Source organism: Grampus griseus (genome assembly GCF_964374135.1).
Source record: "Grampus griseus genome assembly, chromosome: 16".
Lineage (NCBI taxonomy): Eukaryota > Metazoa > Chordata > Mammalia > Artiodactyla > Delphinidae > Grampus > Grampus griseus.
In genome coordinates this window covers 57,903,688-57,919,557 of record NC_139010.1, presented here as the reverse complement: position 1 = coordinate 57,919,557, position 15,870 = coordinate 57,903,688, and the positions used below count along the sequence as shown (strand labels likewise).

At 41.9% G+C, this 15,870-nt stretch overlaps 1 protein-coding gene across 1 annotated transcript in view; it reads left to right on the top strand.

Annotated features, from left to right (window-relative positions):
- Positions 1-214: 214 nt before the first annotated feature.
- The window catches only part of GOT1 (glutamic-oxaloacetic transaminase 1), a 29,623-nt gene continuing 13,967 nt past the window's right edge, over positions 215-15,870 (top strand). Inside the window, exons 1-2 of the mRNA XM_082673360.1 lie at positions 215-434; positions 8,548-8,729. Coding sequence (XP_082529486.1) covers positions 317-434; positions 8,548-8,729 — 300 coding nt within the window. The 5' untranslated portion in view covers positions 215-316. The remainder of the gene's footprint in view (positions 435-8,547; positions 8,730-15,870) is intronic.

Below are 15,870 nucleotides of genomic sequence, written 5' to 3'. Positions count from 1 at the left end.
AGGAGCACGCTCTGCCAATCAACTCTATCCCCGCCCCGTCCCAGCCGGCGTACGTTGCATTGGTTTCATCAATACCGGCCTCCGATAAGATTCTCTTCTTGGATTGGCTAATACCATCCTGTTCCTTTTGCGTCAGAAACTCGCGATTGGTTAACCGCGTTGCCAAGTTCCGGACGCGGCTCGACCATTGGAGGCCGCGGGCCCGCCCCTGCCGGCTAGGCGAAGGTGAGAGTCTCCTCCAGTCGCAGCCGTTGGACCGGACCGAGCGGCTTCAAGCGCAGAGTGGAAGCTTTCGGCCGACTCCAGCTTTCTAGCTATGGCGCCTCCATCAATCTTTGCCGAGGTTCCTCAGGCCCAGCCGGTCCTTGTCTTTAAGCTCACTGCTGACTTCCGGGAGGATCCGGACCCTCGCAAGGTCAACCTGGGAGTGGGAGGTAAGGATGCAGTGCCCAGGAGTGTGAGCAGCCTGGGAGTGGAGCGGGCCTAACCCTGGCTGTGGGGACCGTAGGAGATAACCAGGTCCAGCTTAGCTCCGTCGGAGAGGAGGAAAGATCCATGAGGCTTAGTTCAACCTGCCCATTTTACAGATGGGCATATGGAGTCCCTGGAAAAGGGAGATGTATCAGTGTACACACAGAAAAGGTGTAGCAGTCAGGGCACAAACTCAGTTTTTCCGATTCCGCATTGTGTGTTCTTTATTCTGCATCCTTTCGCCTCTTAAGAAATGGGGCGGCCAGGGATTGAAAGGAGAGGGATAAAAATAGGAAGTCTTATAGGCTTGGAGTCCTGGCTGCTGGGGAATGGAAAAAGGAGAACTCTTAGCCCTAGGGAGCTCTGGTCTGGGTCGGTAAATGTTTGAGGTATCAATCAGGTAGTTTACCAAGCCTTGTGCGGGGAAGACTGAGTCTTGGTTTTGGCCCCAAGGAGATTAAAATCAGCAGGTGTTAAGTGATGTAATAGAGATCTAAAATGCTTCTGAGACAGGTTAGTGCTCCCTGGGGATCTGGGAAGAATGTTCTGGCTCTCACAGATGTGGTGGGAATGGTAGAAATGGTGGTAGAGATGGTAGAAAAGAGAGGAAAGAGTGTGGACAGTAGAAGCTCACTTTCCACACATCCTTGTCATCATTTCTTGCTTGTATTTCTTGGACAGCTCAGAGCATGGGCCTCAGTTTTTCCTACTGCCAAGAAAAAGATTTGGACTGAAATGCCTCTGAAATTCCTTTAACTCTTATCTTAATCTTATCTGGTGAATTTGTTATTTCTGTCACTGTCATTTGGATGTTTGAAGCCACACCAACACTTACTCAACCACATAGAAAGATGAGCCAGGGAGAAGAGAATGAATAGGACAATGTTCTGTGCTAGGGAACAGACTTAGAGCAGAAGGACTAGAAATTTCTGAAAGAGAAAATTGAACTGTTTTGTAGCAGAGAAGCAGTGGCGAGAAGGAGGTGCAGAATCAGGTGTCCCACAGTGACAGTGTCTGTACACAGAACCTGTTAAAGTCTTCACCAAGGAATATGCAGGAGGGGTGAGGAAAAAGCCATTAGAAAGTGATGGTTTGGGCTTCCCTGGTGACGCAGTGGTTGAGAGTCCGCCTGCCGATGCAGGGGACACAGGTTCGTGCCCCGGTCCGGGAAGATCCCACATGCCGCGAAGCGGCTGGGCCCTTGAGCCATGGCCGCTGAGCCTGTGCTCCACAACGGGAGGGGCCACGACAGTGAGAGCCCGCGTACCGCAAAAAAAAAAAAAAAAAAAAAAAAAGTGATGGTTTGTTGAACCTGGGTAATGGGTACATGGGCATCCATTATATTATTCTCACAACTTTTGTGTATGTTTGAAATTTTCCATAATAAAGCATAAAAAAGTCAATTCAGAATACATAGTTTCACCCACAGAGGGAAAGTGATGTTTTTAGCAGGCAGCAAAGTGGAAGTAATATTGAAAGATTGCCTTGAATTGAATTGGAATGAGCACTATTCAAGCTCTTAATTTAAAACCAATCCAAAACCTCCAAGTATTCCTTTAGGGCCGGATATATCGTGAAGAACTAGTATTGATATTAATCCAAATACATGTTTTTAAAACCTTAGGTTTCATTGGCTCAATTACCCTTGAACTATCTTACAGGATTTTGGTGAGGATTAAATGCATTTAAAGTGCTTAGAACAGTCCCTGGCACATAAGTAGGAGTTATGTAAGTATTAGCTGTTACTGTAGTTGTTTTGGCATTTCTTTGCATAAAAGATACTGAATAAAAATTTTATTTTTTCAGCTCAAGAACTGCAAAATGAAATAATTTCTGACATTGGTTCAGAAATAAATTGCTAATGCATAGAAAAAGCACCCTGCCAGCCGAGGCCAGAAGTGATTGGCTCAGAAGCATATTCTGTAGCCCGGATAGTGGTCAGTTCAACTGTGAAAGTGCCTTTGTCAGGAATTCTTTCTCTTTACTACAAGCAAATGATTTATGCAGTTAATTGCATTTAGTGCTTAGGATGACTCTGGAGGGTTGTTTATTACTATTACTGTTTTAGAGGTAAGAAAGCTGAAGCCCAGATTGATGAAGCATTTTGGTCGAGATCACATGGCTGTAGTTGGTAGAGCTGGGATTCTAGGCCACATTTCTCAGATCCCTAGGTCTCTGCCCCCTTCTCTATTGGGCACCTTCAGGTGGTCCAGAGGGAGCCAGTGTATGGTAGTGGAACAGCCAGGAGACCTGGGTACAGGCCCAGGCCTGCGGTCCAGTGATGTGACCTTGGGAATGTTATTTACATCCCTGGACCCAGTCTGTTAAATGAGGAGCCAGAACGGAATGACCTATCTCTAAAATTATACTCTAAGATTCACTAGCATGTTACATGACTGTAGTATAGAATAATAATGTTACTGGCTTCATCAGATGACTGAGAATTAAATGAATAATTATGTGTGTGAAATATAAATGAAAAGTGTTGTATAAATGTTATTTTTGATGATCACTGTGACCCGTCTTTTTTGTGGATGGCAGGTGCTCAGATAAAGGTCTCATTAAAGTATAGTAGAATAAGAAGTCTCTTTATGGCTTTTGTATGTCCTAGCTCTATTTATACACATCCCGAAGTATATCCTTTGTGAAGGAAATGTATTGATAATTAATCTCTGACTTTGGTGAAGATGCCCTTTTTTTTTTCTAAGTTAAGATAAAGCTTAATGGAAGTTAACCAGCTCAAGTTCTAATGATGTTGGACATTTAGAACAAACTGCAACTATAATCTCATTAGCTCATTCCTACTTGCAGATAGTTTCCCCAGAGATTTTCTTCTTGCTGTGACTATTTGCATAATTTCCATATACTTAAACAGAGCAGAGCATCACATTTTTCACTGTTAAATATGATGCTCTTCGAGTTGACTGTTTTAGCGCTTCGTAAAGTTTCAGACAAGTGACTTTAGGGGCAGGGGAGATATGAGTTCATTCAGCCTGATGCAGCCTGAAGCAGGACATTTCTACATAGACTCCAGTCTGTTCATCATGTAAACTTAGCTTTCTTTTGTTCCAGGTAGACTGTGCTTGCTTTCATATTTGTTGTTGTTTTTTTAATATGGGTTCTTAGCATCTTCAAATAAAGTTGTGGGAGAGACGTGCTGTATCAGGTGTTTCTGAGTACCCCCGGTCCTCTCCGCAGGGCCCTAGTTGGAGAAGGGCCTTAAAGAGGCATATGTGCATGGGCTGTTGGGTAGGGATGGATGGGGGAAGTGGAGATCTTAGGAGGAGGAGGAGGGTGATGGTTTGATCATCTAATTCTCCGTGTTCTTCTGGAAATCGAGACTCACCTGCAACCTGTGTGACTCCTCTAAAAGAGCTGGTCCTCAGGGAGAAGGGTGTGGTGTGTGGAGCTGAGGGGCGTGCTGGTAGGTAGAAAGGCCCCTTGCACAGTCAGTCCTCTGGGACCTGCTGGCTTCAGGCTTTCCCTAGACATCTCTTGCTCTTTAGAAAAAGCACAGGGATCCATGAACTTAATATTAATAGTATGACAGCCTAACTCTTACAGTTCTTGTGATCTTGGGCGAACTTTTCTGGCCTCAGTTTGCAGATCCCGAAAATAGAGATCATAATATCTATTTTGTGAGTTGTTATAAGAATTAAATGAAAGTTAAAAAAATGTGAAGTATTTAGCACAGTGCCCTGTATGTAGTAAGTATTCAGTAACTCCTTGTTATTACCATGGCTTCAGCCACCGTCCATGTCTATAATTATGAAATCTTTCTTTCCATCCTGGACTTCTTCCCTGGATGCCAGACCCATATTCGCTACAGTTTGCTGGACACGTTGTACAACCACTTCAAATTCAACGTGTTTAAAACAATGCATGGATTTCACCCTCCCCTCAATCTTTTCTTTTTTCTTCTGCTTTGCTCTATATCTTGGTTGCCCTCTCCCCTGCACCACCCCCACTAGTCGTTATCCAGACTAGAGAGAGACTTTGGAGGTTGTCGGTGACCCTTTCATCAGTCCCATGTATATTTGTTTGGTCACTAGGTTCTGTCTTTTTTACCTCATAAATTTATTTTGAATGTCTCCCCTTTTGTTTATCCCCGTGGCCGCTGCCGCTGCTGTGATTCAAGATTTCACTATTTCCTTCGTGGATTATTGCAGCAGCCTCCTGACTTCACTGTCTGCTTCTGTCCTCCTTCCAGTTTATTTTCCATCATGTCACTCAAATGATTCTGTTAAAATGTACAGCTGTCCACGTCACTCTCTTGCTTAAATGCTTTCAGTGGTTTCCCCATTGAGACAAAGTTCCTTAGAAGAGACCCCAAGACTCCCTGAGCCATTCCTTGCTGTTTCTCCATGGATCTTACCTCCGAGCCATGAACATGCAGATCCTCAAGAACCTCATCTCTTCAAGCCTCTGGGGGCCTTGCACAAGTGTTCCCTCTGTCTGGAAAGTCCTTTTTCCTGTCTTTTAAACTCTTATTCATCTTTTATACTTCATCTTCCCTGCTCACTTACAGGAGAACTAAGGACTCTATGCTCTATGTTTCCTGGAGGGAGGCCAAGACAGTATCTTGTTTTATCTTACCCATCTCTGTGTAGCTACTTCTAGCCAGTACCTGGTTCATGGTGGATTCAATAAGTAACCGTCAAATGAGTGAGATAATGAAAGAATGAATGAGAAACTCATGGGTCCAACAAAACAGGAATAAAACCCCTCTGGGAGAGCAGGAATAGTGGTTGTTGGTAATGCTTAACCTCATTGCTCCAAACGCCCAAGAGTAACTGCAGTTCTCCTTCAGTAGGGCAGTGAGACAAGGCATTGGGAATAAATCTAGAATTGAATCTGGGGGAAACTGGGCAGTGAAGAAGGAAGCAGAGGTGTGAATTGGCCATTTTCTCTTTTGTCACAATATGGACACAATGCCTCCCTGCCTCCAGTCCTATCACAGGATTTTTTAGAGTTGCACAGAGTATACATTACTGGTAAGAACAGTGGTACTATGGCTTTATCTTTCATATTTTATTTATTTATAATACATGATTTACAAATGACATATCATAAATATAAGTCGCATAATTATATATTAACCATCCAAACACAGATGGGAAGCATAATAGAACTAGTTTTTCTACAAACACCCATATTCTTGTACATCTAAACAGTATCCCCTCTGTGTAGTGTAGTCCATATATACTGCTATTGCTCAAAGTTTTCCGAAAACCCTGTTTTGGAATGGCCTTCAAAGCATGTTAGACCCATGTAGGAGGCCATCTTTTTATAGCTGTTCTCCATTAATATTATTCAGTCCATTCACCCACTTACTTTGCTGGACATAATACAAGTACCATTTTCAAAAATTAAATTTACTTTCAAAGGACAAAGATTTGGCATCATTAAGGATATTCAAAATAATGAGATGTCTCCTCTAAAAACAATTCCAAGAGAAGAATTCCAAGAATATTTTGAACAATGGTAGCATTGTGATCATAGATGGGGTGATCTACTTCAGGGAAAACGATTACTTGGGAGTCATTATTTTGGTATCTCTTTGAAAAACCAGACCAAATCTCAACTGATAAAGTAGACTTTTTGAACTTGTTGAGAGGGAGGGAATTTGGTGGGCCAGGGGGTCTAATGTGAGTGATATGACAGTATTGTGAGCCAGATTCATCTACCCAGAGACTGGTTGTTGGTTAGTGGCTGTCAGTCTGGAACTCTCTCCACATTTTTATTCCTAGCTTGATGTGCTTTTCAAATTTGCAGATGACACGTTCCTGGAAGGTAGGGTTAGTTGATGGAGTAGACGACAGATGCAAAATCAAAATATCTTATAAAGTCTTATTTGTTGTCTGACTTTTGATCTAGTAATTTTACATCTAGAAAAAGTTTTCCTAAGGAAGCGCTCATGAATGTGTAAAGTATAAGAACATTAATTACAATGTTTATTTTAGCAAATAGTCAAAAGCAACACAAATAGTTAATAAATTATACATAGAAAGGAATATTGTCTAGCCACTAAAATTGTGTTGTAAATGGCTCATATATATGAAAAATGCCCAGTTGCATCCACGATAAGAGAAATGCAAATTTAAACTACCCTGAGATAGCATTTGGACTCTTAAATTGGCAAAAATTCACTCAGTGGCTGTGGCTGTGGGGAAGCAGACACTCTTGTACATTGATGGCAGTGATGTACACTGATAACACCCCTGCCCTATGGCACAGATGTACACTGATAATACCCCTGCCCTATGGCAGCGATGTACACTGATAACAGCCCTATAAAAAAGGCAATGTGGATATATCTGTCAAAACTACAAATACACAAAGTATGCTTAAAAGTAATATATTTGCATTTAAACTTTTCATTGATTGCCACCAGTATTCTTCCAATCAGTTGTTTTAACCATATTTGTCCTACAACCATGTGTTGTAAAATGAAAATCAGTTGAAAGTAGTAAACTAATGTATACCCTCATAAACAACAACAAAATTACACATACACGTACTTCTCAACCTACTCTTCCATTTTCAACCCTGCCTCTTACAGCTATATTTACATACATGTAAGATGACATATGTACAAGGTTCACTGAAGTATTATTTTCTAATAGCCAAAGATTAGAAACAACTCAAATGTCCATCGACAGGAGACTCACAAAACAAATTATAGTACATTTATCAGTTATGCAGCTCTAAAAAGAACAAAGACAGTCTGTGTGCACAGACTTAAATAGTTAATGATGATGAAAGATATTCATAATATATATTTAATAAGTGGAAACAAGCATGTTGAAAATTCTATATAAAAAATGACACAATTGATAAAAGAATATACTCATGTAAAATAAAGTTTAAAAGGCTGTACACCAAAATTTTCATACTCCTTATCTCTGAGTGCTGGAATTACATGTTAATCATAATGTTTATTATTTTCTTTCTGGGCTTTTCTAAATTTTCTACAGTCAACATGTGTTGTTCAGTAAACAGTATCAACCACCCTAAAAAAGTGATTTAAAAAAAAAAGGGATTAATGTTGAGCAGAAATCAACAAGATAAAGAAGAATTACTTAAAAAATTGGTTTCACTGTCACTTGCCAAAGTATAGGCTTATTGGAGACCTAAACAGTCCAGCAGAAGCAAATCCCTGTCAGGAATCCTGCTCAGAGAAGTCATTGGCTTGGATGCAAGCCAAAGCAGCTGCCCTCTCAAGCTATAATCTCAGTGATTATAGGGTAGTATAGGAAAAAAATCAGTGACAGGATAACTCAAAGTAGACTAAAAATACTTTTAGCATAGAAGAAATGCTTAGAAATTTGCTGTAATCAAGATTAAAAATTATGAAACAGGTAAACTTAGATCCATAAAAGTGTGAAGCAGAGGAAGTGAGTGGTAGGAACAGTCAAAATGGTAAACACTGACTGATGTCAAAAAACAGCAAGAGGACAAAGATGTGTTTAAACTTGTTGTTCGATGATTGTGTAACCAGTTGTGGGACTCTTCAGTCACAGGTGTTTCCTCGCCATTTGTCTCATTTCTGTTCTTACAGGACAAGAGGAGGAGGTGGGCCTCCCTCCGCCCTCCTCTCTCTCCATGTTTATGTTTGAAGGTGCAGCGTTCATGTGAAGTAGCACCGAACCCTTTTCTTGGGGAGATGCAGAAGGAAGGCGATTACTGGGCCAGTGGTCGTAGAGACCTCAGTGCCCTAGTGATATTGACATAGCATTTGTAAGGTATTTTTAATTTGCGGAGTGCTTTTGCGTGCACTCTCTCACTCGATCAGGCTCTTTGATGTCCCAGTTTTATTTCAGCATTCTACTTTTTGGAGGTCACATATTTAAGAACTATAATTTCCGTAAGGATAGGAAACTGTCCTTCTGCCTTCCCAGCACCTAGCCCGGTGCCTGGCCCAAAGCAGGCAGTCAGTAAGTGAATGAACTTTAATTTCCCTCACAGTTCTGTTTGGATTGGAAGGTGGTAGAACTCTCCCTGTTCACAGCTCCGAATTCTTCCTTGGACGAAGCCTAAGACTCCTCCATTTTATGTCTCTTTCCCGTGTCCCAGCTTATCGCACGGATGATAGCCAGCCCTGGGTTTTGCCAGTCGTGAGGAAGGTGGAGCAGAGGATTGCTAATGACAGCAGTGTAAACCACGAGTACCTGCCCATCCTGGGCCTGGCAGAGTTCCGGACCCGTGCTTCCCACCTGGCCCTTGGGGATGACAGCCCAGCTCTGCAGGAGAAGCGGGTGAGTTTTGGGTGAGGATCTATTTTTTTCTAGAAACTGTGAGGGTAAAAAGTGGTTAAAAATTAGGTGTTATGTCTATTGAACTGTCAGTGAATAAGGGTTTAAATAGTGTGACCTCAGGGACTTGATAGCACGAATAACATGCTTCTGTATAAAGCACAGCTTCTTCAGTTGTTCACTTTTGCCCAAGAGATGATTGGATTTCAGCTGCTGGGTTTGAAGCAGTTAATGGAAGTGCCAGCCAAGGGAATTTAATGGAATGATCAAGAGATTAGGGTCTGGACCCAGCTCTGCCACTACTTTTGACCAAAGGCAAGTCATTTGCCCCTCTAGCCCCTATGTCTCATCTGTATGTTAGGAAAAGACTAGTTTATGGTTCATGGTCCCATAAGGAGCATTTGCATAGGGGATCATTCAAGGGGCCTCTGAACTCCCTGAAATTTTAGGCAGAATTCTGTGTGTATGTGTATTTCTGGAGAGAAAGTTCATAACTTTTATCAGATTTTCTGAAGGAACCTATGGCCCCCGAAAGTCCAAGAGCCACTAGTCTAGATGCTCTCTGAAGATCCTGCCAGTTCTAATATTTGATTCTTCTAGCCTTGATCTCAGCTTCTCTTCATTTAAATGCTTCCTGGTATGTAGTCTATGTATAACTAGAGATACATGGAAGAGAAATGCATTTGGGGAGAGTCTGTATGTGGCAGAAAGTGGTGTGATAGAGATTATCAGTGTTGTAGGAATTCAGAGAGACTGACAAAGGCTGGAAATGGGACTTGAGCTGAACCTTGGGGAATGAGGCCAGGACACTGGTTCTCAACTGTGACTGTATCACCTGGGAGGTTTTAAAAACATTCTGATGGCTGGATCCCATACCAGACCTGTTAAATCAGAATCTTGGAGGGTACCACCTTTCTCTGCCCTTTTATTACCTTTCCCTACAATTCCCTTCCCTTCATGGGTATTTTTTAAAAGCTCCCCATGTGACTGCAAAGTACAGCCAAGGTTGAGAACCGCAAAGTACAGAGGAAGAAAAAGGAGGGGTATTTGTTTGGAGCAGTAGGAGTCCAGGGACAGAGGTTGGAGGTGAGCAGGTCTAGGTTGTAAAGAGACCTACCTACCTGATATGGGCTGGGAACATGCTGGATAGATCAGGGAGGCTGATTTTGGCAGCCAGGGCAGGGGAAGCCCCTTGAAGTTTTGCGCAGAGAAGTTACCCAATAAGAGTGTTTGAAGAAGATAAACCTGGCTGGATGAGTAGGAAAGGGAAGAGCTCAGGTTTTTGCAATAGTCCGATTAGGTATTGTGCAATTTAAACCAACTTCCCTTATTGCTCTGCTAGGCAGTGTCAGCCCCGCTGAGCAGCCTTCATGCAGGTACAGCCTTCATGCATGAAAGAGACCACATCTTGGAGTCACTGATTTATTTCCATGCTGTTACCCAGATGCCGTGATAAGCAGAGTGGGCAGGGTAAAATGAAGGCTGCACACAGGCACGTTCTTATGTATATCAGGAGACCTGGAGGCTCTGCGTGAAGGTCTTGGAACTCAGATCAATGGTTAGATAAGTAATTAACTTGATGAGGGTTTTGTCTGGATTGGTATAAGAGACTGTAACTGACTTGCCTCTAGGAACAGAAGGAATATGGGTAGAAATGGTAGACTTTAGAGATTATGGGTGACATTGGGAAGTTGCTCTGAAAATCTAGGGTTTCCACTGAGGGAGAGAGAGAGTCCTGATGAAGTTTGAAAATGGGGAACTTTGGCGACTGGAGGTGATCTTCTGAGACGTTGTTGATAAATTAGTTGGAATTCCATTGCTGACAAATGAAAACACAGGTTCTGTGTTGGGGAGCTTCTTCCTCTAAGACTATACATTTCTTATATGATGCTTATTAACTATTTTGGCAGATAGATGCTTGTTCCTCTGCCCAGGAACAAAATGCTCTGTTCCCCATTTTGATCGCTTAATACTGAGGCTTGGGGCTATTGCTTGTGGCATAGAGCCCTTCCTCTTAGTCTAGTTCATCCTGTGTTATGTTTTTGATCATAGAACAAATTTAAATGGCAGTCTGTAAATATTTGAAGATTTTTACTTTTTACTTTTTGTGTGTGTGTGTGTAATGGTTTAGGATACCCTCTTGGCATCTACAACACCCTGGGTACCAGTTCATACTGAGCTCTGAGCACTTGCTCTTTCCCTGGACCATCCCCAGGTGACTATCTTAGCTCAGCCCACCATCATCTCATTTGGATTCTTATAATAGCCTCTTGCCTCTAGTCTCTTCCCCATTCTAGTACATTCTGCACAGTGCAGCTAGAATGATCTTCCTCAGCAAAAAAAAAAAAGAGCTAATTGTGTCACCTGCTTCCCCTCTCACAGACACACAGTAGCTCTTCCATTATCTACAGGGTAAAATGCAGACTCTGACCCGGGCATGCAGCGTGTTTTGTAGCCAGGTGTCATCCTGTTCTTGCAGTTACTCTTGCTCCCATCCTCTCAGGGGCCTGCCATCCTAAGAGCCTGCTGTTTTCTAGACCTTCCGAGCCTTGCCATGACTTGCCACCTTTGCCTCAGCTGTTCCTTCTGCTAGGAATGCCCCCTTCACTTCTCTGACTCCCCAGTCCCCACCTCCAAGTCCTTCAAGGCCTGAGCAAGGGTCACTTCCATGCTGAATCCTGAGCTCTCTCAGGCAGAGCTAGTTGTTGGAGTGCTCTGAGTCATCACAGGACTGTGCATCGCTTGGGAAAAGCAGTACTTACTGTGTTTAATGTACAATTTTGTAAGCCTGTCCCTCCCGCAAGACCCTAGGTTCCTCCAGGGCAGGGGTGATGGCTTATTTACTTACTTAAAAAAATTTGTGTGTGTGTGTGTGTGTATGATGTGAAGTATGGTTCTTTTATTTATTTATTTATTTGGTTGTGCTGGGTCTTAGTTGCGGCACGTGAACTCTTAGCTGCGGCATGCATGTGAGATCTAGTTCCCTGACCAGGGATCAAACCTGGGCCCCCTGTACCGGGAGCACGGGGTCCTATCCACTGTGCCACCAGGGAAGTCCCAATGGTTTACTTATTTACCTCATGAATCTTCAGCATTTAGCTCCTAGCCTGGCACCTCAGAGATCTCAGATGTTTTAATTCACTCATTCGTTCAGTCAGCAGATGTGTGCTCACCACTAGGCACTGTTCTAGATGCTGGAGCACAGTGGTGACCAAAACCATTGCCCGGCTTACAGTTTTGTTGGGAGAAACCGACAGTAAACATAATAAATAGGAACATTATATAGTTTTTTGAAAGATGATAAATGCTACAAAAACAGAGGAGAGGAAGGCATATTAGGAGTGCTGAGGGTGGGAGTGAGAGTGGATACAGTTTTAACTAGGGTGGTCATGGTAGAAACAGAAATGACATTTGAGCCAAAACTTGAAGGAGGTGAGGCATGAATGAAAGAATGAACCAGAAAACAAACAGTAATCATGTCCTCTCTTAGATTTTTCTTCTCAAGATTTTACATTACCAGGTCCATCAGCCATTTTGAGGAGACCTGTTTTCTAGACTCGTCACTGCCACCTTCTGCTTTTCCATCTTCAGATCTTAGAATCCAGACCAAATGTCAAATTGTCATCTCCTGCCTGGTAACATTTCAGCTTCTGAAATTACTGAGCCACTGCAGGTAGGAGGGCTTGTGGCGCATGAGATGGCGTCCCAGTTTCCTGCTCGGACCGTTGCCTCTGGGAGACTTGGGGCTTTCTCTGTGGCTCTCACCTTGTCAACACTGTCTTCTTCATCTAGTTCAGCCCATGTTTCTTTAGTGCCACATGCCAGATACCACATGAATTGCTAGGAGCACCCAGATCAATGCATCATAGCCTTGGCCACAAGCAACTCCTAAATAGCTCTCCTGCTCCTCACAGGGAAGTCATTACATCAGCAAATTGTGATCTCGGACAAGTGTTCTAGAGCCCAGCAGGGATTCCTTCAGGCAATTCATGGCTAAATTGGGAATACAGATTGCTGGCATAGCTTTCTGCCAAGTCTTACTGGATTTCTCTTGTTCTGGATACTCCTGTTTAGCCACCCAGGTCCAGTTGTCTGGCTCCTTTTGAAGTTTGTATTTATTTCCTTTGCTATTATGATTTTTTTCCTTCATCGCAAATACAGGATTTTCTTGAGCTTTACAGCTATTTGCCAAAAATCAGTTCAGAGAATGACCGAATTGACATATTATTGATTCACCAAAAATTCGTTTCCGCTAGTTGCTGATATAGTTTAGAGCCATCTGTGTTTCACTGAAGCCATCTAGTGTACAATATATTTTTAGAGGGAATGATAATTTCTTGGGAATTTAATATGTCAAGTGTCATATACATCATGAATATCAAGAATTAGTTACAGGGGCTTCCCTGGTGGCGCAGTGGTTGAAAGTCCGCCTGCCGATGCAGGGGACACGGGTTCATGCCCTGCTCTGGGAAGATCCCACATGCCGCGGAGCAGCTAGGCCTGTGAGCCATGGCCACTGAGCCTGCGCGTTCCGGAGCCTGTGCTCCGCGACGGGAGAGGCCACAACAGTGAGAGGCCGCGTACTGCAAAAAATAAAAATAAAAAAATAAAGAATTAGTTACTGTTAGTGAAGTGGGTTTATCACTTCCAAACACATTTCCAATCTAGTCTACTGACTTTGTGACTTCTTTTAGTTAATGACTTTGCTTTTTGGAGTGGGAGAGAAAGGGTGGGGTTAAAAGCTGAGCACAGGAGAGGGCAGACAACAGAAGCAAGAAGAACTACAATCCTGCAGCCTGTGGAACAAAAACAACATTCACAGAAAGAGAGACAAGATGAAAAGGCAGAGGGCTATGTACCAGATGAAGGGACAAGATAAAACCCCAGAAAAACAACTAAATGAAATGGAGATAGCAATCTTCCAGAAAAAGAATTCAGAATAATAATAGTGAAGATGATCCAGGGCCTTGGAAAAAGAATGGAGGCAAAGATCAAGAAGATGCAAGAAATGTTTAACAAAGACCTAGAAGAATTAAAGAACAAATAAACAGAGATGAACAATACAATAACTGAAATGAAAACTACACTAGAAGGAATCAATAGCAGAATAACTGAGGCAGAAGAACGGATAAGTGACCTGGAAGAGAGAATGGTGGAATTCACTGCTGCATAACAAAATAAAGTAAAAAGAGTGAAAAGAAATAAAGACAGCCTAAGAGACCTCTGGGACAACATTAAACGCAACAACATTCGCCTTATAGGGGTTCCAGAAGGAGAAGAGAGAGAGAGAAAGGACCAGAGGAAATATTTGAAGAGATTATAGTCGAAAACTTCCCTAACGTGGGAAAGGAAATAGCCACCCAAGTCCAGGAAGCGCAGAGAATCCCATACCGGATACACCCAAGTAGAAACATGCCGAGACACATAGTAATCAAATTGGCAAAAATTAAAGACAAAGAAAAATTAATAAAAGCAGCAAGGGAAAAATGACAAATAACATACAAGGGAACTCCCATAAGGTTAACAGCTGATTTCTCAGCAGAAACTCTACAAGCCAGAAGGGAGTGGCATGATATACTTAAAGTGATGAAAGGGAAGAACCTACAACCAAGATTACTCTACCCAGCCAGGATCTCATTCAGATTCGATGGAGAAATCAAAAGCTTTACAGACAAGCAAAAGGTAAGAGGATTCAGTACCACCAAAACAGTACTACAACAAATGCTAAAGGAACTTCTCTAAGTGGGAAACACAAGAGAAGAAAAGGACCTACAAAAACAAACCCAAAACAATTAAGAAAATGGTCATAGGAACACACATATTGATAATTACCCTAAATGTGAATGGATTAAATGCTCCAACCAAAAGACACAGGCTTGCTGAATGGATACAAACACAAGACCCATATATATGCTGTCTACAAGAGACCCACTTCACACCTAGGGACACATACAGACTGAAAGTGAGGGGATGGAAAAAGATATTCCATGGAAATGGAAATAAAAGAAAGCTGGAGTAGCAATACTCATATCAGATAAAATAGACTTTAAAATAAAGAACGTTACAAGAGACAAGGAAGGACACTACATATTGATCAGGGGATCCAAGAAGAAGAAATAACAATTATTAATATATATGCACCCAACATAGGAGCACCTCAATACATAAGGCAAATGCTAACAACTATACAAGAGGAAATCGACAGTAACACAATAATAGTGGGGGGCTTTAACACCTCACTTACACCAATGGACAGATCATCCAAAATGAAAATAAATAAGGAAACAGAAGCTTTAAATGAAACAATAGACCAGAGATATTTATAGGACATTCCATCCAAAAAGAGCAGATTACACTTTCTATTCAAGTGTGCACGGAACATTCTCCAGGATAGATCACATTTGGGTCGCAAATCAAGCCAAGTAAATTTAAGAAAACTGAAATCATATCAAGTATCTTTTCTGATCACAGCGCTATGAGATTAGAAATGAATTGCAAGGAAAAAAACACAAACACATGGAGGCTAAACAATATGCTACTAACTAACCAAGATATCACTGAAGAAATCAAAGAGGAAATCAAAAAATACCTAGAGACAAATGACAATGAAAACACGACGATCCAAAACCTATGGGATGCAGCAAAAGCAGTTCTAAGAGGGAATTTTATAGGTATACAAGCCTACCTCAAGAAACAAGAAAAATCTCAAGTAAACAATCTACCTTACACCTAAAGGAACTAGAGAAAGAAGAACAAACAAAATGCAAAGTTAGCAGAAGGAAACAAATCATAAAGATCAGAGCAGAAATAAATGAAATAGAAACAAGGAAAACAATAGCAAAGATCAATAAAACTAAAAGCTTGTTCTTTGAGAAGATAAACAAAATTGATAAACCCTTAGCCAGACTCATCAAGAAAAAGAGGGACTGGACTCAAATCAATAAAATTAGAAATGAAAGAGAAGTTACAAGACACCGCAGAAATACAAAGCATCCTAAGAGATTACTACGAGCAACTGTATGCCAATAAAATGGACAACCTGGAAGAAATGGACAAATTCTTAGAAAGGTATAACCTCCCCTCTTCCTCCAGAACCAGGAAGAAATAGATAAAATGAACAGACCAGTCACAAGTAATGAAATTG